The sequence below is a fragment of the Eupeodes corollae genome, chromosome 3 (genome assembly GCF_945859685.1).
Source record: "Eupeodes corollae chromosome 3, idEupCoro1.1, whole genome shotgun sequence".
In the NCBI taxonomy this organism is placed as follows: domain Eukaryota; kingdom Metazoa; phylum Arthropoda; class Insecta; order Diptera; family Syrphidae; genus Eupeodes; species Eupeodes corollae.
The window spans coordinates 71,303,729-71,328,279 of NC_079149.1; the positions used below are offsets into that span (position 1 = coordinate 71,303,729).

Below are 24,551 nucleotides of genomic sequence, written 5' to 3' on the forward strand. Positions count from 1 at the left end.
AAAAGATCTTAAAATAAAGTTTCTAACAAGAGCGATTAATTTTATTTAAAAACGGGTCCCACTATGTTTAAAATTTGAAACCGGTCAGGATATCAAATTGTTTAATTTATTTGATTGCTATTGGCAAAAAAATAATAGTTTTATCGTGTTGATATAAAAATAGAAAATAAAATAACAAGTACAGACAAAAAACTAAAAAATACGTATTTACATGGGTTTGGAATAAGGAGAACATGGTATTTACTAAAAATCGTAAACAAGTTGAAGAACAAAAACGCAAATTTATCAAAATTCTTTTCCTTAAATGTAATAATACCTCTTTCCTTGCGTTGTTTGGTTTGTTCAGTAATACTAAATAACTTTTTGAGAAAGAATTTAGCGTATCTTAGAAGACACAAATAGTGTGGTATACTGTATATCCTGGGTGATGGTTAATACATATAAAAAATAATTTATTTGACTTAAATTTAAGTAGATTTAACTCGGTGTTTTTTGGTTCCTTAAGTACATAAACTTTCCACTTTAACTTAATCTATGCGTCTTTAAAATTATGAAAACATTTTAACCCCTATTAAAAATCTATATCTGTATTATGAAACTAGGCTTGCCGGCATGGTCTAGTCCAGCATTTGGAACATTTATTGTTTTATGGTGCGGACATGGATGGCCGTAATGCTTCCGGTAATACACCATTGCATGTTTGCGCTGTTAACAACCAAGAGGCTTGTGCTAGAATGCTTCTTTTTCGCGGTGCCCAACGTGAGGCCCTTAATTATGCAAATCAAACTCCCTATCAGGTATTTATTTCTATCTTATAATTAATACTTAGTAAACTAATAATGCGTAGATATTTAATTTTGTAAGTTCTTAATCTATGTATATTAAATTTCAGTAATAAATTTCGTTTTGGTTCTTGTTTAGGGTGGTCAATGCAATTTTAATTTTCAAATTTAATTTTATTTTGTTTATTTTTTACGATCATTATTACGCCCAAGGTTAACTATCTAATTTTGTTATATGTTACTTCTTTTTAAATTTTCTTATTGAATTGTTTTTTTTTTTTTGTTTTAATAAAATTATACCTTTGACTTCTTTTTAAATAGTTAATATTTTGTCAATGTTTAATAGTTAATGTTTTATCAAATAGGTTGCTGTGATTGCTGGTAATCTAGAGCTAGCAGAAGTTATACAGAATTACAAAACTGATGAAATTGGTAAGTTACATTTTTTTAAAGAATTTTCAACTTTGTAATATAAATAAATACGAATGTTCATATGTTGTTTTTTTTACCTAATATGCATTTTCAATTTTATTGTTGATTATTCTTGTTAAATTAATCACTCATTTGCATTGATAAAAATAAGAAATTAATATTAAAATTTTTTGCATATGTTTTCTGGATTGTTTGTCGTTTATTAGATGATATTTTATTTGTTTTATATTTATTAAAATTATTGTTTCACTCAAGCATTCTCTTCAAGGTATTTATGTACTTACTAATAACAAATCAATTATTTATAATAAATCTTATGAATGAAACTTTTTATTATTACGTTACTTGAATAACCTCATTTAATTTAAAAACTAAAATAAAGAAATAGCTTAGCATTGCGTTACCCATTCTCAGGAAAGCTTAAATTTAATTCTGGTTTAAAGTTTTCCTTTATCTAAAAATGTTATGATAATTTCTTCGCATGGTTCGAATATTGACTCAATTCATTTCACCCTATAACTTTTAAACAAAATAGTTCAGTAGCAGGTGGTTAAATAAAGTTACTTTTTCTTATCAGCATTTACTGATTTTTCAGCATTCTGAACTATATAGTATTCTTAAAAGACTGTATTTTAGTCAATTATTGCTTAAATTTATTACCATGAGCAATATTCAGACAAAAAAGCTGTAAAGTGGAAATTTTCAAAAGCAAACATTTTCTGTGATGAACATATTTTGATATGCCTGTTAATATTTTGTTTTAAATCTGTTAAACATTCACGAAAAATTAGTGTGAAGAAGTTCTTGAGAATTTGAACCATTAAAGTATATCTCAGAGCACATTAAATATAAAACAATTAAATCTAGCAACATCCTTTTGGAGAATGCACAACATTTATTTTGTAAATACAAACATTGGTTAATCTTCTCATTATCTAATCTCAAAATCTTTTTCTTTAATCAAATATTTAATTTATAATAATCCCATAAGTAATCTCTTTGTTTGTTATTTTTTCTGTTACTTCATCTTTCATAGTGAGAAATGTACCCTGCATTAATATATTGTACACATATACATGATACATTTTCATTTCGGCACTTTTCGAATTATCCATGCTAAAAACATATCAATGACATCTTAAAGCCAGCGCCGGATTTGCAATTAGTTTTTCTATTTTTAGGCTGATATTACAATTAGTAAAAAAAAAAATAGTTTTACTTATTACAATTAAACTTTTCCGTTAAAATAAACGTGATTTTTTTTTAAATTTGTGATGTAATGAGAGAAAATACTTTTGTTAATTTAAAAATATAATAAAGTTTTATGAACATCATATAGTTTTTACATTTTATTTACTGAAGGCTTATTTAAATTATGTACTGGTAATAATTACAGTCCCTGGCCATATTATTAGACGCACTTTAGATTGTATGCAAAATCATAATATCCCAGCTATTTTAATCAGGTTTTCGAATATTGTAATGCAGTTAAATTATTTTGTACGCAGAATATAAACTCCTTCCTATAAATTAAACAACAGATTTAAAGATTTTTTTTAAATTAATATTTTCAGTTTTTTGTTGTTGTTATTTTTGTAATTTGTTTCAATATTTTGTTGAACCTCCTTTTGCTTTAAAAAGAGCCTCAATTCTGCGCGGCATACTGTCAATGCATGATTTGACTGTTTCCTGCATTTGTGGGTGGTGATTCGACACGTGAATTATTCTTTCAATAAGTGACCGCATCTTTAGCTACTTCCCTCTTTATCAGCTCCGACACGTTTTTAATTGGGCTCATACCCGCTGTTTCCCGTCCAGTCTAACAGAGGGATGTTTTCTTCAGTCAAATAAGTTTTTATGGACAGGGCTGTGTGGCATGGAGCTCCATCTTGCATACAAATGTAACCATACGTCCATTCTTGAACGTTGAAAATATTGCGAACAATCTAATAATTATAAAAATTCTGCAGTGCATCTAATAATATGGCCATTGAAAATATAGTTTTCCGTCGGCTTTTTTGGTCGCTGTAATTTTTGCATTGAAAAAATTAAGTTACAATAACTTTCCCAACATTCCGGCAGATGCCTTCTTGAGGTGAACTTTCTTAACACAAAAATACAAATAATCTTAGTTAGATTAATAAGATACAAACACAATAAAGTATGCTCATTCAAGCACAACAGGAAAAAATGGTTGTCAAAAACTGTACGTAAATTATAAATAAAATTATTAATATAATTATCACTTCAAGAAATGAAGTTAAGTCGGTCTTGAATAGAGCTCAAATTACATTTGAAAAAAAGAGAGCAATGATTATTTTATTATGAAACAGAAAAAGGATAATTTTGTACATCCTTTTTATAAACCCTTGATTCAATTTGCGGTATGTCCATCTTATATTGATAAATTATTTACATATTCCGTTTTTTTATTTTGGAGACATACTTTAAAAAAGAAAAATTGACACTGTGTTGCCTCTCGGTTTTTATCGCCTTCATGACAGTACCGTAATTTGGTTGCCGTATCGTTCCTCAAGTCGGTCAGTAGATGACTTTTTAAAATCAACTTTGTATGTCAATTCTGCAATCAGTGGCCTTTCCGAGGAAGGAACAAATTTTAAAGTCCTATATGGGATTCAAAGAAAATAGTACAGTCACCTCTATCATAACGATAAAACAGATGATCGCTTATTATATGTACATGATGAATGCGAATTTGACAGTTGACCACAAAATATTTGAAAGTGGTACAAATTAATGTTTAATGTATTAAAGAAACATACATACATAAATAATGTAAATTTAGTTACAATTTTTAAGAAATAAAATCCATTATCATATTTTAAAGAACCTAATAATTAATCTCAATATCGAAGTTCAGCAACGTCAAACCGTGAATGCCCTCCTTGCCAATATTTTGCATCGAAAATAAATTTTTAATTTCCCAAAGGAATTCATTGTAATCGGTCCGATTTTTTGAATTGAAAATACCGACATTTCTCAAGGTTTCAAGATCCCTAGAATTTAAATAAAAGATTTTTAGAGAGATATCTTCAAATAAATTTTGTTATACAGTTAATAATGCAGAAAAATACAGAAAGGACTCTTAAATAAATGCTTGGGTGTTTTTTTTACTATAGCGATTTAAAAAAAAAGTCAAAATTTTGGTCGATAGAAAATGTCTCACGAACCCATTATTGACTTGAGTTATTGTATGAATTATTAATTTTAAAATAATTTTCACCTCGCATATTTTACGAACAAAAAATTATTGTATCTCCAAAATAATTGTATGCAACGAAGAATAACGTTTATAACATCTGGTAAAATTAAAAAAAATCGAATGGACCCCTCTTCTTACAAAAAAAAACCTTAAAGAAAACATTACTAAAAGTTGGTAAAAAAATATATTATCAAACAACATTCAGTAAAATATTGGGAAAGATCGAAAAAAACAAATTAAAAACATTAGTAAAACTTGCTAAACATTTATTTTCGACTCAAATATTGGCTTAAAATTAATTTCATCTGATGAAATATATTGTTTTTAACATTCAGTAAAATTTTTATAAACATCCAATCCAGTTTTTTCATAAATATTAAAATTTACAAAAAATAGTTCGTTAAATTGGTAAAAATTAATATTGGATTCTCGATATCTCGTGAATAAATGAAGTTATTGTCTTAAAAATGATATCATTCTGTGGTAAATTTTGTTTTGAACGTATGATGTTGTCTAAGCTGTATTTGTTTGTATAAGAAATACAAATATTCATGAAATATGACTAAAATTGGTTTTCGACTAAAAATCTCGTTGGCAACAATATATTTTCAAATCAAACTATTTCATTATATTCAAAATGTAGTAGGTAATTTTAAGTATATCTTTCAGAAAAAATTCAACTAACAAAACAAAACACACACACATAAAAAACTGATAAGAAATAGTTTCCGACTCAAGTATTAGGAGAGCAAAGAAAGATATTGACTTCAAATTATATATCTTACTCAAAATATTGTTAAGAATATTTTGTTAAAGTTTTAATCAAGGCAAATCGACAGACGGGATGGGAAGTTATCAGTGTTTGAAGCATTCCGACCTCTGTTTATTCAATTTTGGCATCAGACTTTTGAAAGACATGCATGATGCAGGTTTTATAGTCTAGTTTTTCAGTTAAACTTAAATATGTATTTAGTTAAGAATTTCAATTTCCATTTTATTCAGTTTCTTTTGAATTAATTTTGATATCTAATAAGAAATGAAAAGCTAGGTACACACCCAACTTTAAACTTAAATAATTGTTTTACACGGATTTTTTAAGAGCTCATTAGCGGGTTTGATAACAATTTTATATTTTAGTCACTATTTTATAAAATTCGGAAAATTGTTTAATTATTTTTTTTTTGTTATTATCATTTACACGATATTCACAACAAAAAATTCTGTGCAATGTTAACCTACAAATAACCCTGTTAACTTATAAAACGACTTGTACTTCGTGCTTGTGAAATTTGCAGTTACTTAAAAAAAATGCGAAGACAGTGATTAATTACTTAAAAAGAAAAAGTTGATTAAATATTTGGGCAACGAAAGTCTTTGAGGGATGCAATTTAAATAAAATCGGTCGCTGGCTAATATTAAAGAGTCATGCCAAAAAATGTGTATGTTATAAGTAAAACTCTCCGTCATAATGTAAGGCTTTGTTCTTAATTTTATTTATGCATTAATGTTAGAAGCTCGTTAAATGTTTATTGTTGTTTATTAATGGCCCTTTATTTTGTAGCTACTATAAGTCCCATATACAAAATTTAATTTCACTTAATTGAGCTTGTATAAGTATAAAAAATATAACAAAACAGAACAAGTTCGTGATTTCAAAGCGTAAGTAGAATGAAAGTGTGACCATGATCGGAGTAAAAAGAACTTATTTTGCATCAACAATGAAATTGACAATTATTACTATTTTTAACACTATTATAAAGTATATCTCATATGAAGCACTTAAAAATGTTTGAGCAAGGATCCTCACAATCACGACCACAGGAAAAAGGAAACCATGAAATCCTGATATCATAATGAGGTCGAAAAACTTATGACGTAAGATTTTCGTTAATTTTATGGTAGTGATTATGAGTCAGCCTGTGTAAACATATACATATATATATATATATATATATACATATATTCTGACACTAAAATTGGTAGTACTTACAAAAAAGTACGTCCATTGTTAAAGATAAGACACATTTCTAGTTCTAGCATTGAATTCCGCAGAACGTATGCAGGCATGCCTAAGAATAAACAAAAGTAACAATTTCATAAATGGCCGCCGCGAATTGTTTTTTTTTTATATCCTAGTCTTCAAAGGAGATGAATAGATCAATTTTTTTATTTTCAAAGAACACCATCCTCAACAATTTTTTCAGCATTGAAATATTTTCTCATGAGAATTCGTATTTATGCAAATTTGTTCAATCAAATGTTTAATTTTATCACATTCCATTTCCCAGCTCTTTCTTCCCCTACCAAACAAATTTAATTCCATACAAGAAATTTAATACAAAATTACCAATAAAAACTTAATTTGTTTGCACTTTATAATCTACTTTTATCTCTCTCGGTTTTTGCAGTCAAAAAACGCTTCATAAAAAAAATATCTTCTGCAATTAACCTGCGTTTGTTGTTTTTTAATTTTTTGTCAATTACAAGATTAAACTTAAGTAACCTCTTTTAGTACTTATTTTATGTGGTGATATATGTATATACAAACCTAAGCAAAATTATTGAATCCAAATACTTACCAAATCCAAACAACTTACACAATTAACAAAGAACTAACATTTCGATAAAAAAGAAAACAAACATTTGAAGACGAAAAATGAATCATCACTGTTATCACTTTCAACCATTCATATTTACTTTTAGATAATTGTATTGCTTACAGGTTGTTTTCAGGTAATTTTGTATTGTTGGGAGTTATTAAACAAAATAAAAACGAAATATGTGTTAAAATTTCAAGATCGCCATCCATTGTTTACCCAGCTATACCACTTTGAAACTTGGTTTTGTAAGAAAAAATAGTTTCCCCACATTAAGAAATTAAAGCACCTACAGTCTACACCTAAAAATATGATCATTACATTCTTAAAACTCCAATATTTTTCGAACAGTTTTTAAAAATCTTTCAACTTAACAAAATGAGAAACAAAGTGTACCTAAAACTTGTTTTTAAAAAAACGAGTATTAGTACCCTCGTTCTAGGATATAGATCTAGTTTCAAAAATATTGATAAACACCAAGAACTTTTTGACATCTTTCTTGACTTAACCTTATTGAATGGAATTATTTCATTTATTGCCTATATAATTTGACTTCAGAAAAGCAAATATCATGTTATTGACCCATTTTTATAATTGTTGATTCAATGATTTGATAATTTCAAATATTATACAAAAATAATTGTTTTGTAAAAAATCTATCTTTAAAGAAATTAAACAATACTAAAAGCTCCGAATTAGTTGAAGAAGTATTTCTTTATAATCTACACTAATTTATCTGCAAACCAGCTTTAGTCATATGCATATCCCTGTGCATCAGAGTTCGGTCCTACACCTTTTTTACCGTGTTGAAAAATGACTGCTCAACCGAATTTGATGGTATTTAGTCAATAGTATTTTCTCTTGAAAAAGTGTTGAAATACTTAAGTTGAAGCCCTTACTTAATACTTTCCCTAAGAAGAGGAAAATTTACCGATATATGGTAAAGTCATTTCTTACACCACTAATCAAAAAAGGCAAACTAAAGTCCCATTGCAAGACTTTCTTGCATTCCTGAACTTTTAAATAAGTAAAAATACCATTTGTGAACAGCCACGCGAATTCGTAAATTCTCGCATTCCTAAACAAGTGTTCAAACGCTTTTGACTAACTTAGTCAGGGAATTATTTTATTAAAACTTTAAGCACTCGGTATAACAGCCTTTTTCTTAAGTTGCTTCAAATCCTACTTTTGAAATAGGTGCTACCAAGTAAAATTTAGAAATTGTCTTTCAGATCCTTTTGTTGCTCAATCTGGTGTACCCCAGGGGAGCCATCGTGTCCCTTTTCTGTTCATCCTGTCTGTTAATGATTTCATCTTTACCCTTTCGTGGGATTCATTTACATTTCGCTAACCCCAAAATGCCAGTCATCATCTTTCACTTAAAAATAAATGGTCCCTTTTCTGTTCATCCTGTCTGTTAATGATTTCATTTTTACATTTCGCTAACCCCAAAATGCCAGTCATCATCTTTCACTAAAACATAATAAGTGTATTTGATTATTGTATTTTGCACCACAAACTCCGTAGCGTCTTCAATTTTAACAAATGAATTTAATGATCCCTATTTTAGACTTTCTTTGAACAATTTGTTGGATTTTTCTTCATTGACAGCAAATATGTTAGTAGTATCTTGATATCGATTGAGCCATTAAGAAGATACACCGCGATAAAATAAATTGTTCCATTCAGAACGTTTCTTTAAGGGCCAGTTATAGCGATTATTGAATTCCCACCCTCAGTTCTATTTCAATGATCAATCTTAACCTCAAATTCATGATTCCAATCATGAAAGAATGATCAACCCTAACCTTAAGTTACTCAAATCAGGAAATGCCTGATTAATATCAAGAAATTTTGATGCAATGACAAATTATTTTAATCATAACTGTAACCGCCCGTCTTACAAATTTCAACTGGCCCCTAAAGCTCATAAATTCATTTTTTTTAAATCTATTAAATATTGCTTTTATTAGGCTCCTAAATTATGTCTAATGTACCTAATAAAATATCGAAATAAGTTAATATGCAAATACGTAGTAATGTGCTTACCCATGCAACACGGAAATGCAATAATTTTTTTGATTTTTATTTTAATGTCGAGTTGTTATTTGTGTTAATTTTTAATTTAATTTACATGTGTCTTTATTTATTTATGAGTTTAATTTTATTAAAAAAAGTTTGCTTAGGAAAACGACAAACAATTCCAATTAATAATTTGTCAATTTAAAAATAATTGAAATCAAATGAAAATGAAAATCATCATGAGAACTTCGTTAATTTGAATAATTGAAATAGAACAAATTTTGCGAACTCTCTCTTATCCTTAAGCAGTACCCTTTCGTGGTCCTCCGCGATATAACCCTAAGCGCCGTTCTGGAGTTGGATGGATGGCAGGTAATGGAAGTCTTATAAGTGGTGGTGGAAGCTTCATGGGTACTTTGACAAGAAATAGCTCATGTGGTCCACCATCCCCATGCCCGTCTGAACACATGCCGTACAGTTCGGCTAGTTCTAGTTTATCTGAAGGATCATCAGGCCATCGATCACATGAGGATGATATCAGCATAGTTACAGGTATTTCATTTTATTTTATCTTTTTTTCTATTTTTTTTTTTTTCTATTTTCTTGTTATGTATTGAATAAATAATTTAGCTTAGAATTCGATTTTACGAGTAGGTGATGATTCTTTACAATATTGTTCTTTCTACACAAAACTTTCATCTTTAAATGAAAAAATCGTATCCTCAAAACGTTTGTTAATATTTTTTGTGAACATCAATGGTCAAAAACTTTTTTTGTGGGCTTCTAGTTTCACATAGTGAACTTTTTCTTTTCGTTGTTGTCAAAGTAACGCAAGTTTTGAAGAATGTTCAATCCACGCAAACCTTGCACTTCAAATATCGAATAAGAGAAAGAATCCATAGTTTTGTTTTTATCTTTAAATTGGAGTGGCATTCCAGTACTTGTTGCAAATATTTCACAAAAACAAACCTAAACTGTTTAAATAAAGAACAAAATTGATGCTGGGAAATCAAGTTTCGAATCTAGCTTATGTTTTCTCATGAAAGGATTTGCGTGAATTCCTAAGAAGAAGCCTGGCTCAAATTTAATACTATTGTTGTAAATTATTTATATCAGTTTGGGAGGGTGTCTAAGGACGGTATAAATAAAAAACCTAAAAGAAGGTGCTTAATATACTAAATTGAGCTGATGCTTTTAACTAATCATTTTATTCTTGCTTAATATCCGTTTTAATATTGTTATTTATCACAATGTAATTGATTTAACTTAAAAATGTTTCTGGTGCAAAAAAAAACAAATAATTGGCCAATTGGGAAAGGCCGTTTTGATATAAAATAATTGTTAATTTTGGTTGGAATGTTTATTTCGAGTAGGTACTTATATTTTAAATTGTCTTCAATTCGTGTTTAAATACACGTCAATTATTTACAAAAAACATTACTACAAAATTGCGAATTGTTTATTTATATGTTTTTAATTTAAGTAAATTTTTAAAATAGACGGCTCATTTACCATTCATTTGAAAATTTAAATAATTGTATACAAATTGAGAAATACAACCACAAAATGTCACCAGCATTAATCAATAAATAAGAATTATAATTTTTATTTTTTTTTAATATTTAAGCCTTAAAGTTAAACTCTTTGTTTTTTTATCTTGTCTTAATTAAGTTTTTTATAAAGTTAGTTGTGATTAACATAGTAATTGAAATTAATACTTGTATTAGTTTATAAAGATGATATATCTTATAATGCAAGTAAACTAATAAATTGGAATATGTTTTTATAGTAAAAATAGGGAAAGGTTTCAAAAAATCTTCAACATTTTTTGAATTGTTGCTAGCACAAATGCAATAATTAGGTCACTACATATGTATGTAAGTCAGCTTGGAATATTTACTCACAAACATAAAGGTATTTACTCAGAACTTTGAATTCTTCTAAATACTTCATTTTGCATGTTCCTGCAATATATGAAACCACTTAGATGTTTTCTTTTCTCTAGAAACCATGTCAATATTCGTATCCTTCATTCCATACAGATATTGCATGATATTTTATCTGGATATATGCCAACTTTTAAAATTGGTTGAGCACTTAGCCAGGAAGTACGTACATACAAACAGCCATTAAAATATTGTTTGCATATATTCCTTAAACTTCTTACGTAAGCTACTTCATCTTTTTTCCAGATAAGAGCCTGGGTGACACCAGTGACATAATAAGTGACTCGTCTGGAGTTGGCACGAATTCTGACAGTGCAGCATGTTCCATTGGTCACCCTAGTACAACAGTTGTATGTATGGAACCATATGCTGGGAATTCAGTGGGGCATATTCGTTTACAACCAGGTGATGTGATTGAGGTTGTTGGCTCAACAGATTGCGGATTACTTGAAGGCTATGTACGTGGCACTAATGCTTCAGGATTCTTTCCGGTGGAATGTGTACAAGAGGTGAATATTCGTCAGAAGAATATTACAAATGTATCAACAGCGACGAATATTTCGAATTCACATCATCAACAGCAAAATCAACAGTTCCAAGGATCTCCGGGAATGCAACGGCTACAGGGTCCTACGACCAATGGTGGTGGTGGTGTTGGCCACTATAACAGCTCCACAGCACCAAGAGTAAAAAAACCGTAAGTTTAAACGCTATCTAAATGTTCCTTATGTAAACGAGAACTTATATTATAAATATAATTTTACAAAATAAAATTAAGACATAGGGAATACAAAGTCATACAATTTAACCTCGAAATCTAAATGTGTTTATGCTTTTTGTGAACAGCTAACAGCTGTTATTGTTCTTCGCCAGCTTCTTGGCCATAATTACATTTTAATTGAATTGATTGCATATTAATTCTTCATAAAAAAACACCCTTTTATGTCTGTCTTTGAATCTATCAAATTTTATACAGAAGAAGTTAATGTATCAACTAAAAATATTCTTGGAATAATTGTACCTCTTATTTAATCTCAATTCACAAAAGTATGCTGAACTTAACTAAACAATAAATATTGTAGATGTAAACACTAGTACTTCCAGTCCCATAACGATGGTTCCCTTTCACTTCATTTTGGAGCTAATGTTTATAAAATAACTGAGCAATATTGGATTCTTCAAACTTAGAAACTGAGACAAATAAAATTCAATTAGAATATAATTATAAGCTGGGGTGGAATGGACTAAGGTGTTTGTTGATAAATGACACTTAAAATGATCTAATTTGATCTATATGTAAAATTTTAAAACAGAAAAAATGAATTGTGACAATTCTAATCTGAAATTGTTCAAACGAATTGAGTTTCGAAAGTCTTAAGCTTTGTCGGTCACAAGAATGTGTTTTGTACCTGAAAAAGGTAACTGAACAAATTTTCCATTCGGTTTTGTAAGCGTCTGGTAGCTCTATTCAGAAACCACAAATTTGTAGGAAAGTGACTATCACATTTTTGTTGACAGTTTCTTAGGTATCAATTTGACTATCACCTTACATAAATCAAATTCGAATATTTTGACTGTCATTTATCAACAATCACCTTAGCCGATTCCACCCCTGGGTTTTGAAATATTTTTAGTTCACTCTTTGACATTGTTTACTCAATTGGAATTTTGTTTTTGGCTTTCGAATTGACTAAATAGATGTGCGGCAGTAGGAGTACACTGAAAGCTGGTATCTAAAATGTTTGGAAACGTTTTAATTTCCCTATTTGTACATATCATAAAATTTGCGTTGTTAATTTGTATGTATATGTATATGTATATGTATGTAAAGACCTATACAGAAAATAACATTTTAGTTCATATCTTAAATTCTGATAAATGAAGTAAAGGTCGCACGTGGCTGTAAGAGTTGAGATCATTATTATTTTTGAAGCGATTTTGTGTATAATAATACATAATGTGTTACAACTAGTTTTTAGACCTTTTTGATTGTGTCAGAATGCGGGTTCTTAATTGGAAAAGAACAAAGTTTTCCAAATTACAAATCGTAAAGACAATATTTTACGCACATCATGTGTGTAACTGTATATTTAGTAACTGCTGTTCTGTTGCAAATACAACAAAATGCAACAGAGCACCTTTAATTCCATTGTGCGTATTAATATACATTTAAAAAGTAGATCTAAATATGTATTAAAACATTAATACATTTTCAAAAACAGTGAGAGATAGTCCGCTGGAAATTGAGTCATACCTTCTAAACATTGTGTCATAAGATCTAGTGTGCGGGTCTTAAGTTATGGAACGCCAAAAGTAGCGAACACCCTTTTTAGTTATTATCTCCCTTTCTACTGGCCTAATGTTGTTTACACCTTTTACCAAAATTGTGAAGCATACAATTCGCTAAAATATATTGTCGCTGTTTATCCAGAAGCAATAAAAAACTTGGTTCAAATGTATAAAGGAATAGCAATTGACTTGATTTGTACGTGTTAAGCTGTCAAACTCTAGTTCTTAGGCTAACGAGGTTCATTAGATCCGGAAAGTTGTTACAATCATTCCATAAAAAGTAAACTTTTCTGGGTTAAGTTTGTAAGAAGTCAAAATAATTATCAATAATCATAATAACAAATATAAGCTGATGGTAAACTAGTTGGACAAGATCCATAATTATTTGTTTTTATCTTACAACTAATAGTTAGTTAGTTAGAATTATTAATTTCTATCAAACTGAACATGGTTTGTAATGTTTAAAATTTTCTTTTCAATTTTTCAAGTGTAATGGGTGAACCTCGAACCGTTGTACTTCATCGAGCTAAACGTGGCTTTGGTTTCATTTTGCGTGGAGCTAAGGCATCCTCTCCACTAATGCAATTGAAACCGTCCGACAGATTTCCAGCTTTACAATATCTTGATGATGTGGATCCTAGTGGAGTTGCTGATATGGCTGGATTGAGGCCTGGAGACTTTCTTCTCGCTATTGGTGGTGAAGATGTACGAGCGGCGTCTCATGAAAAAGTTGTTGATATGATCCGTTCTTCAGGAGCGTTAGTGTCAATGACGGTCATTTCACCTCAATATCCACATCAGATACAATCCGCAGCAAGTTCTTCTGCTGCTGCACAGCAACAACATCAACAATTCCAAGTACAGCATTATCAGGGTCCAAGTACGCCACAAGCAGCGCGACAATGTTCAACGCTACCGCGGAAAATGTCTCTAGGTCAACCAGGTTTAGGTGGAAGTGGCAGAATGCCAGCACCCATGCCCCCACGGCGGGATCCAAAAACTACCCTTAGTGTTGGTAGGGCTCGAGCTAAATCCATGGTTGCTGGTCTTGAAAACGGAGGTGAAAAAGAGGACGAAGACATTCCAGCAAAATCTAGCTCAATTGAATCCATATCAACAACGCCCACTCAAAATCCCAGCACCCCTGTGCAACTCCGAACTGCTAGCATTAAAGCTCGGCCAACATCAAGCCGAATCACAGCCGCCGAGCTGGAAGAACTATTTCAACGACAACAAGGGGAAGCGGCCGATGGTATGAATCGTTATTCAACTATGATGACAACATCTAGATTTCAATCAGGTACCGATAGCGGAGCGGCAACACCACCAAGTAGCGGCTCGCCTATGAAAGCTCCCTTAGTATACGCAAGCGTTGCTGAAATGAAAAGAAAGAAAACAAAAAATGGAACATTACGTGGTAAACCGTGTGCAATACCAACAGTTGGTGGAACGGAATTGAAACGCTTCCATTCAACACCTGACTTGAATACGCATTTGAACAGCTCATCTTCTTCGATATGGAATGCTATTGGCAAAGGTCACCATTCCCAAGATGACGTGGCTACACTGCATGCTTCTTTACAGCGATTAAATTTACCACCTCCAACACACCCACCACCACCACCACCTGTTGGACAAGTGGTCAAAGTGGATGTCTCACGATCCTCTTCTGAGTACGAGAGTACAATCACTCTGCAGCAAAAACTTCAAAAAAGAGGAGATGTAACTGATAGCTGTGGACCAGCCGATGGAGTTGCATCTAGTTTCAACCCCTCGGCAAATGCCAAGTTGTATGCATCACCACAGGATCTCAGAAACGTTGTTGGTTGGAAACTACGGCGAACCGCTTCGCAAGAGGTAAATTTTCAATATTTTGAGGTACTTATTAAAGATAAAATTTATTATACTTGCGACTTTACTTCCTATTTTCATTCCCAAACCACTTCAATTGATATTTTTAGTGCTATACAAAAGTTTTATGTCTTATAAAACTAACCACACTGAGTTTCCTCAGGAATAAGTTTCAACAAGTTAGAAGATCTGTAACGGTTCTATGCGAGGTAGCTTGCCTAAGTAGTGTTTGTAGACAATAATATTTTTGATGATTTTTGAACGATGAACGGAAGGTACAGTGAAGTAAAGTTCCAAGTCACTTGGTCAAAATTTACGTCCCTTATGTTGTCTGAACCTGCTTAATGACATTCAATGTTAGCTCGATTGATAAAGCCAATTTTCTTGCAACACCATTTTCTGTTAATTCGACGCTACCAAAGGTTGTCATGAGTACTTAAAAGCGTAAACACCTTTATGGAACTAGAAGGCTTTGATAGCACCACAAATCCACGGGCTTGGATTAGTAGCATCACTCCTACTATTCTGTAGAGGTGTTCTTCAACAATTGGAAAACCACTACGTAAACTTATTCATCTTTCAAGAACTAAAGCTTCTTACTGACAGTATGGTAGTATGGTTTTCTTAGCAATAGATACACCGTTAATGTAGTGGTTCGTCTAACCGAACAGTAGAACAAATCTTTACATCGATTTAAAGAAATTAAGATTGTTGCACTTGATATTTAAAAGGTATTAGAAACAACTTAACTATCTCATTGGAGCTAGGAATGCTAATCATTTTGCCCTTGAACTCAATATCGGATGTACTGTCAATTTCACTTCTTCATATTTTAGTTTCACCTCAAATATATGGAATGCCTTATCCAATTCTATTTTTCCCCTTTCATTTTGATCTTCAAAACTGTAAGACCAATGAGAAACGAGCACCGGTACATACATATAATACTCTTAAATTATTTACTAAAGCTCGCACTGCGGTATTTTCTAATACAATTTTTCGTATAAATTAGATTTTTCTATAAAAATGTCCTTTCAATTTTCTGTAGGTCCCTTAATTACAGAAGGGACGGAAAACAAGTTGTCGCAACATATAAACAGTTTCTTATATTTATTATATATTTATTTATTTTCAACAGAATCGTCAACCTTTAAACCAGTCGTCCAATACATCGGCACAACAATTCTTACAACAACCTCCACCCGCACCACCACAACCTACAGCTCAAACTTTAAACCAGCAAATACAACACAAACAACAACAAAAGCAACAAGCAGTCAACGCAGCGCAAAAATGTCAATATGCTCAGCCTACTCGACAGTTAGTTGGGCAGCTTCCTACGCATCATCAACAACAGTACTCGCATCCCCAAAATGCTTCACCGCTTCCTACTGGCACTGCACCACCGATTCCAGAGCCCGATTACAGTCTCAGTGAATCGGACGGAGAAGACGAAAATTCAATTTTGGTTGCGAGAAACACAAAGCTAAATGAAAAAATAGCCCTTCTAGACATGCCTGAAACCAGTGGAAACAGTAACAACAGGTATTTGGCCGAATATTTTTTTTTGTTAGTTTTTCTTATAAATAATGACATCAATCATGCGTTTATATTTTTCTTTTTATTGTAACACGATCTTAGTCATGATATTTTTAAATAGAAGTTCAAATCTCTTGTATTAAGAACCTTATGGCAATTTATAGAATCGTTTATCGAACTTAATTTTTTAATTCGTCGGCAGGTAACTAGTCCTTCCTTTTGCGTCATACTTCTCCGTTTGTTGGCAAGCGTCATCTTTGTATATCAAACCTATAAAACTATCAACGCGAGACAACACTTATTACTTTCGGTGCAATAACCTAGTGCATTTGTTTACTTATATAAAACTTCAAACGCCACCTTGAGACGAACTCTACAAAAAACAACTCTATGATAATACTATATTTTTCGTATACAAAGGAGTCATCAAGTTTCGCATCTAAGGCTTTGGGTGTAGGTACTGACCTCCAGCGGAGCCATGTCTTCCATACATTTTACAGCAAATAACTTTCCGGGCGGGTTCTTCTTCGCTGATTTATGCTAGGTGCCCAAGTCGCCGGAGTTTACCAATATATTTGGATTTAAAGACCCTTAATAGACTAAAGTAGGTTCTGTTGGCCTCAAGCAGGCGCCTATTTCTGCTTCTATATTGGTCGCATTCACAAAGCTAGTGGCTACGTAGTCAAGGGATTCTGATTGGCTAAATCTAACTACAAAAGTAGTTGAAATTTCCCCTCCGACTTAGTATAAAAATTTCGGCTACAAAGTTAGTGCACACTGGTTTTGTCGTTTCACAATCAGCTGCTCGGTAAGGACACAAGAATTCAAAATGAAATGAATTTTTCGTTATTTAAATACAAACATAAATTAATTATATTATATCTTCTATTTGGTTTTATTGAATTTGAAATTTATTTTATATATTTGTATTTGTCATTAATATGACACTTCCGGATTGACTAGCTTTGTAGTGCAATTTTGCATTCAAAAAGCTAGTTGAATTTTGACTACGTAGTCACTAGCTTTGTGAATGCGCCCATTGTTATCGATCGTTATTGCTTCCCCAAGGTGAGTTGAAATTACACCACTTTAATGTTCACCTATATTCACCTACAAAAATTGAACGTTAGACCTTTATTCCAAGAAAACAATAATTAAGTTTACTAATCTAGACTTGAATCTATCTTTTAAATACCTTTCATATACTTACACCGAGTTTATTTGTAATTTTCGTGCTTAAAACTTTAATCCTGGCTAATTACTCTAAAATATTTGAGTGTATTTATTCTTAAAAAATATAAAAAGAAGAGACTGGAATGCAACCCACTCTAAAAACTTCACATTAGTTCACTTACGCAAATGATACTTTTTAGGAACTTTAAAAAGTACGACATTAAAATTGAAGACTGAGTTGTTTACAGTCAAAATATTCGGAAGATTGAATTAATTGAGGTGTAGCGTATTAACATTTTATTTTATATGTTGTACCTGTAAGTTTTTTCGGGTACCACTCTTGGTCATGTACGGTTATGCCTGATTTATAGTATTTTGATTTATTGGATGCAAATTGCTTTGCTCACGTCATGAATTGACGTGGTTCTTATATTTATAAATATGAAATAACAACTAGATTTAGTCTTGTGCTAGTCAGAGTGTTATTTTGTAATCGTTATTTTGAAAATTGAACGTTCAAACTATTGATACATACTTGATATTGATATTGATACATACTAAATAAATATTAATACTTTTTCTTTATTGATTTTAACTGTCTCTTTTCAGTGGAAGTAGCTCTGGTGGCTCTATTTCGCATTCATTCTCTGTTGACGAAATTCAAAGGATACGTACTAATTTAAAAACATCCAAATCTTATCCCAACGATTTACTGAAACATGAAAACCAAAATGATGTTGATGTTGGATCCCAAAAACAAAATTCACGATCCCCACCAAACGCGCCTGAAAACATCGAAGAAGGTGATAATTCTTCGTCGGGTGTAAGTAGTGATCAAGAAATTCCAACTAATTCTGCGCAAATAGCAACAAATCAAGATACCCTCAAAAAGAAGTCATTAACGCTTTCGGTTGGAACAACAACGCCAAAGCAACTAACACCTCTAGCCAAACAGCAGCAGCATCAACAGGTACAATTAATAAAACAACCGACAGTAGCAGCAACCAAAGTAAACACCTTGCTTATTACGAGCAAGCAATTAGCACCCGCACTGTCACCTTCCCTAGCTTCTAAAATTATATTGGGTCCAAATTTGCGAAAGCATGAGGAACCCATAACTACTGTTGGCAGTACAAAGCACTGCATGAGCATAAACAACAACAGTAACCATGATCATGACACCGAAGAAGAACAGCGCAGTGAAGACGATGGTGAACTTAGCCCCAGCCCACCAGCGAAAGCATTTCAACGACATAACTCGCTTACACGGAAACAAGCAGCTAGCATCGCAATGGCTCGAGCAACTCGCGCTGCGGTGTCATTAGTGCAATTGCCACCTCCTATTGAAGCAGACAGTGATAGTGAGATGATGGCTACATCAACGGGAGAAAATGGAGTGCCGGGAAATGCTTCCAGTACAGAAAATATTGTTTTAGCGCCACCCCCACAGTTTTGCGATTGCAATGATATGAAACATCCAAAAAGTACTGGTGGTGCAACTAGTGGAGGAGCAAATGTTGCTAATTCAACTGGAAATCGTGTTCGAATTGTAGGAGCAGTGCCAAAAGCAAATCGCTTAAATAGTCAATAGATATATAAAAGAAGTATTTGAAGACATTTAAATTATTTATAAGTAAAGTATATTAAATAATTAAGAAAAACTATACATAATTGTCATGCATATAATAAAATAAAGTAACGATAGAATGTAACTAACAAAATTTTATCTTAAACACAAAATGAAAACTGCTTTCATCGCAATTTTACAACAAAGCTAATAAGAACCATAATAATGTTTAAATCAACCCGATATGTATAAACCGATTCTTTGCATATGGGTGCATTCGCACTTGAAGAACATGAATAATAGTATATTTTCCTTGAAAAAACATAAAAATAGTACTCATTTTTACCAACGATTTACTGTCACTCTTTAATATTTTACCTTTTTTCTTATATTTTTTATTTTAGAAAATACTTCTCTAATCGCATCCAATGATATTTGAATACCAGTTTCCAGTTCTAATTAGGGCAACATGAAATAATTTAATTTGGCAACAGTCCTTAAAACATGGAACTGGTCAATAGTGGTATAGTAAAGGAAAACATCGGTCAAAAAATCTAGTCAATCTAGTTGATAAATATTTATGTTTTACACTAGCCTGAAATGAAATAATCAAAATATAATTTTTATATTAGCACAACACCAAGTAAATATGGTTTCCAATTAGAGTTGTTCGTTTAATTTGAACCTCTCCTTATTTTGTTTACTATTAATACGAGTTTTATATTGTTTTATTAGAATTTTAAAAATAAATGATAACCGCCTAAACCTAATTTTTTGTAACTCAAGCAGCTTATTTGTTATCTCAATTCGCACCAACAAAAAAATCAGAAATCGTTTAGGGTGAGTTTAAATAGAGACTAATGCAAAAACCTCGCCATTCAAAATCTCATTCTCGGGAAAGTTGTACATCTTTTTTGTATACACAATGTTAACATCATACTCCTTGTCCTTAGTCAATGTAGACTCTCATATTGGCATTTAGGCTATTTTGGGTCTGGGTAAGCAGTAGTTATGTAGTTAATTATTGGGCGGGTTTAAAACTTTTCTTCAACTGTTAATCTTAAACTATGAGTATAATGTGACAAGTCAACATTCGATCTTGCATATTGTTACTTAAGATACTAGGAATTGCACTTCCTAAAATTTACTTCTACAAAAATAATTGAGCAATCAATTAACTATTTCAAGCTATGTAAGATATAATTTTATAATTTTAGTTGGAAACAGATAGCTATACATTCTTTCTGCTAATTCTTTGCAACGAAAGCAATTAACACCTCTAAAACAAATGGAAGATAGTCTAACTTCTAACACAAAAAAATATATGGGAGAGAAGACTTACAATCCTAGTCAACATGACTCAGAGTAAAATTTTACAAAATTATGTGTTTTCAAACTTCTCACATATTAACATTCAACGTTTCTAAAGAACATTTAGGAGGAAACAAATAGATGATTTTAAACAATTTGCCCATTAAAAGAAATTGATAAATGAATGATGGTTCTAAACAAACGGAATTTATTTATGTTCATATGGAGACTCCATAAAGAAAATCATAACAACTGATTAAAAATGCGGACATAACACTTACTTTTTAAATGAGTCTAAGACTTACAAGAAGCTACCGTAGAAATTCAGAGGATTTATTTAATTTGAACTGATTGATTGGTGTGTTTATACATTTTTCAAGAAAAAAAAGTTAAATTTTATTTTGGCACTACTTTATTCTAATTTTATATTAAATTAAAGTTATATGTAACAGAAATTAAGAAAAATGAGTGCTATTTCTAATACATATTGGACATTTTATGGGATTGAAATCTATGCATTGAATCTCAATTTCCCCAATAGTATTTTAAAGAAAATAACGAACATATAATGTATGTAGAATAGATATAACTTTTCCTGATGTATTTTTTTTATAATAAAACAATGAAAAAAATAAAGAAATATACGAGTATATCGATTTTGCAACACATAGACCAAAAAGGAAATTGTATCGAAAGTGATTGGCGAATTACCAAATGAATAAGCATTCAATGTTTCTTATTATGATTGCATGGTTCATTTTATAAAGATACTACATATGCCATGAAAAATTATTATAATATACGTAGATAGCAACGCTACATTTAACATGTTAATGTAAACACAATTATTAATGTAATATTTATTTGCAACTAAAAGAAACAACTGATATTATAAAAGTAAATAAGATTTGAATAGTATGGAATGTATTAACCCTTCTTTATTTAGACGTAGGTGTATAGAAAGAAAATAATTAATAATATGCTTAAAAAAATAGTAAATTGATAAATGTAGATGAAAGGTGTAACTGCTAAGAATTTATTTAAGACTTTTGATGCAATAAGTTTTGATTGAATGTTATCTGTCGCAATATTTAAGTGTTTGATTAGAGTCAATAAAAGTGTATCGTCATACCTACATAACATACGAAGCAAGTTTAGTCTATACTTTAATACCCGATTTCTTAATTCTAATGTATTATATTAATTCAGTAAAAAAAAGAGTAAATTAATCTATAGATTTATTACATTTAATATTTAATTCAATATGAAAATGCACATACCGTATAAAACAAATAAAAGTCAAATAATATACTTTAAATGCGCGTGTACATTTTTCTTTACTATTTTTATAATACTCTCGAGATTCGAAATAAATGACATTTTATTTACATTTCTACTTGCATTTAATAAGCAAACAAAACAGTAGATCGGAACACAGCAAAGGAACATGTATCAATCATGTCCACTTAACCATAATTTCCTTTACAAATTACAATTACAAATAAATTAAATATGTACCTAAGAAAAACGCATGGTAAGTTTCCGTTGTTTTAAAGCCAAACCACTTCTGGAAAATCGGAAAATTTCAAGCAGCCAGATGGCCTGACAAGACATGACAAGAACTTCCGGCAAAAAATACTGTCATGCACCAAAGGCAGTAAAGATTGAAAGTGCTTCAAAACAAGTTATTCTCTTCGCTAGGTAGTTCGCCGCCAATTCAACACCGCCATAATCTTTTGTCGTAATCGAACTGTAGTTAGAGTCCTAAAAGATTTCAACACTAACAAATCCGATGGCTCGGATTATTCCGAAAACGTGTTCTTTTTCAAAGTTTTCTTTATTATGGTTTATTTTATAGGAATTTTGTATTGTTGAATGAGATTTTATATTTTTGATGTTTGGAGGTTTTTATTAGGGAATTATAATTTTAACTATTACATGCAAGTAAATATGTAAGTTTTTTTATTCTTATTGGTACCATAATAGGTAGATAGATATAAATAAATTTACACAAATTTTTAAAGTGAGCTTTAAGAAGATAACATTTTCAAAGGGGCGACTTTCCATTACCGCAGCACGAATTTCCTTCTGATTTTTTTTTTTACAGTTAGGTAGGAGTCTCAATAGAACATGTTTTAAATATTAGGGCGAGGAAACAACTTTAAGTCATAAAAAAAAATATTTTCTTTTTCGGACTTAACCCTACTTTTTTTGTATTGCATTTTTTGAGCCTAAAACAAGTTTTTTTTAATTGATAGCACGGCGTACTAACAGCTAGGTATGTAGGGGGGGCATGCTGCCCCCCCTGCTTGGGGTCAATATAGGATTTGGGGTGGGTGCGAGTTTGGGTATATGCAAAGTACTTTTCCATTTGAGCACTAAAATAAAAGAAATTACCAAGAAAAAAAAACAAGTATGGCAACACTGAACAAAAAACAGGGAAGAAATGTCAAAATCAACCATTTTTGAGTATTTTGTATGGAAAAAAGTGAACTTTAAAAATTAATTAAAAATAGAAATAAATGTTTCCTCGCTCTAAAATTGCTATAGTTATTGTTTATTTGCACATATCTATCGAATAAAAAAAACCGCGAGTCGAAATTCGTGCTGCGGTAATGGAAAGTTGAGCCGAAAAGTGAACCTAAAATTAACTTATGATTCTTCAACTTGGAAATTTTGTAAGGATAGTGCATTTTTTAAATAGGATGAGGAACTTATAAACCCGCCATTTTTGGAAAAAATATAAAAAGTGTTTTCAAAAATGTGTGTGCGTATTCAGTTGAAGCGGAGTGTATAATAGTCTGAATGTTAAGTTTCTTGAGAACTAATAATTGTTTAATGTGTTTGAATAACCTTCATTAACAAGCTAAAAAAATTGTTTGTTATTCCCTCTCAGTTGCAGGCTCTATATTCTATTGATGTAAAAAAAATCACGATTTATAGTTCACATTTTTTGCAGGTCTTAGCCAAAAATATTCCATTACCAAGATCGGAATCAAAAACACTCTGTATGAAGATATAAATCCTCGGTAGACATCTTGGTTTGCCTACAGCTAAATCGGAAATCAGCCTCATAAACTATTTCATAGTGTGCGTGTAATTTCTCCTCTAATTCATTAAATTTTCCCAAAAAACTCAGTAAGTGTTTCTATGTATGCGCGAAAACACAATATCTCTCGTTGAATTCTTCCACATTACAAATACAACAATGCAAAAATACATATAGAGTGTTTTTGCAACAATAGCCGCGTTTTATTATCACCGTGATCTGATCCGGATCAGATCATGATAATAAAACAGCATTGGATCATCATATTTTTTATTATTTAAAGTTTGGTAGCAGTGTCAAATTCGTTCTTTCAAAAGTGACATTTCGAAGCAAACAAAATATAAACAAATACCCAAAACGGAAGCTGCTGTGGTTGATCGAAGTATTCATTTTAATTTGTATTTCTTTTCTCTTTTAAAAACTTTTATAATTTGCAGTTTTTATTTGAAAGTGATGAAAGCGAAGAATCAAAGAATTCAATTTTATCCCTATTGAATCTTATCGATGATGATTCAAGTTCCAGTTGTAGCTCCACAACTTCTGAAAATGTGCAAATCACAAAAATCAAAAAATGTTGAAAATACTTTTACGTGGGATTTTTTTGAAATCATTCTTTAAATTAAAAATGGTTGTAAGAAACACTTAGGTGACATAAATTAGAACTCAGAACCGTCTAAACCATCTCAATGAGGAGAGTAGTTTTGAAATGACAGTGGTTTGTATGTAACACTTCCAAGAATTTCGAGAGAAAATCATACAAAATTCTTAAA

The 24,551-nt window shown here is 31.0% G+C and overlaps 1 protein-coding gene across 9 annotated transcripts in view; it reads left to right on the top strand.

Moving 5' to 3' along the window:
- Positions 1-22,120, top strand: part of LOC129952011 (SH3 and multiple ankyrin repeat domains protein 1) — a 124,425-nt gene extending 102,305 nt beyond the window's left edge. For 4 of the 9 annotated variants that reach the window (XM_056064427.1, XM_056064424.1, XM_056064423.1 and 1 more), the window contains 7 exons: positions 603-797; positions 1,148-1,214; positions 9,363-9,608; positions 11,249-11,699; positions 13,780-15,148; positions 16,281-16,687; positions 18,464-22,120. In XM_056064427.1, coding sequence (XP_055920402.1) covers positions 603-797; positions 1,148-1,214; positions 9,363-9,608; positions 11,249-11,699; positions 13,780-15,148; positions 16,281-16,687; positions 18,464-19,445 — 3,717 coding nt within the window. In that variant the 3' untranslated portion in view covers positions 19,446-22,120. The remainder of the gene's footprint in view (positions 1-602; positions 798-1,147; positions 1,215-9,362; positions 9,609-11,248; positions 11,700-13,779; positions 15,149-16,280; positions 16,688-18,463) is intronic. The other 5 variants (XM_056064426.1, XM_056064428.1, XM_056064430.1 and 2 more) reach the window with 3 other exon arrangements.
- The last annotated feature ends 2,431 nt before the right edge of the window (positions 22,121-24,551 follow it).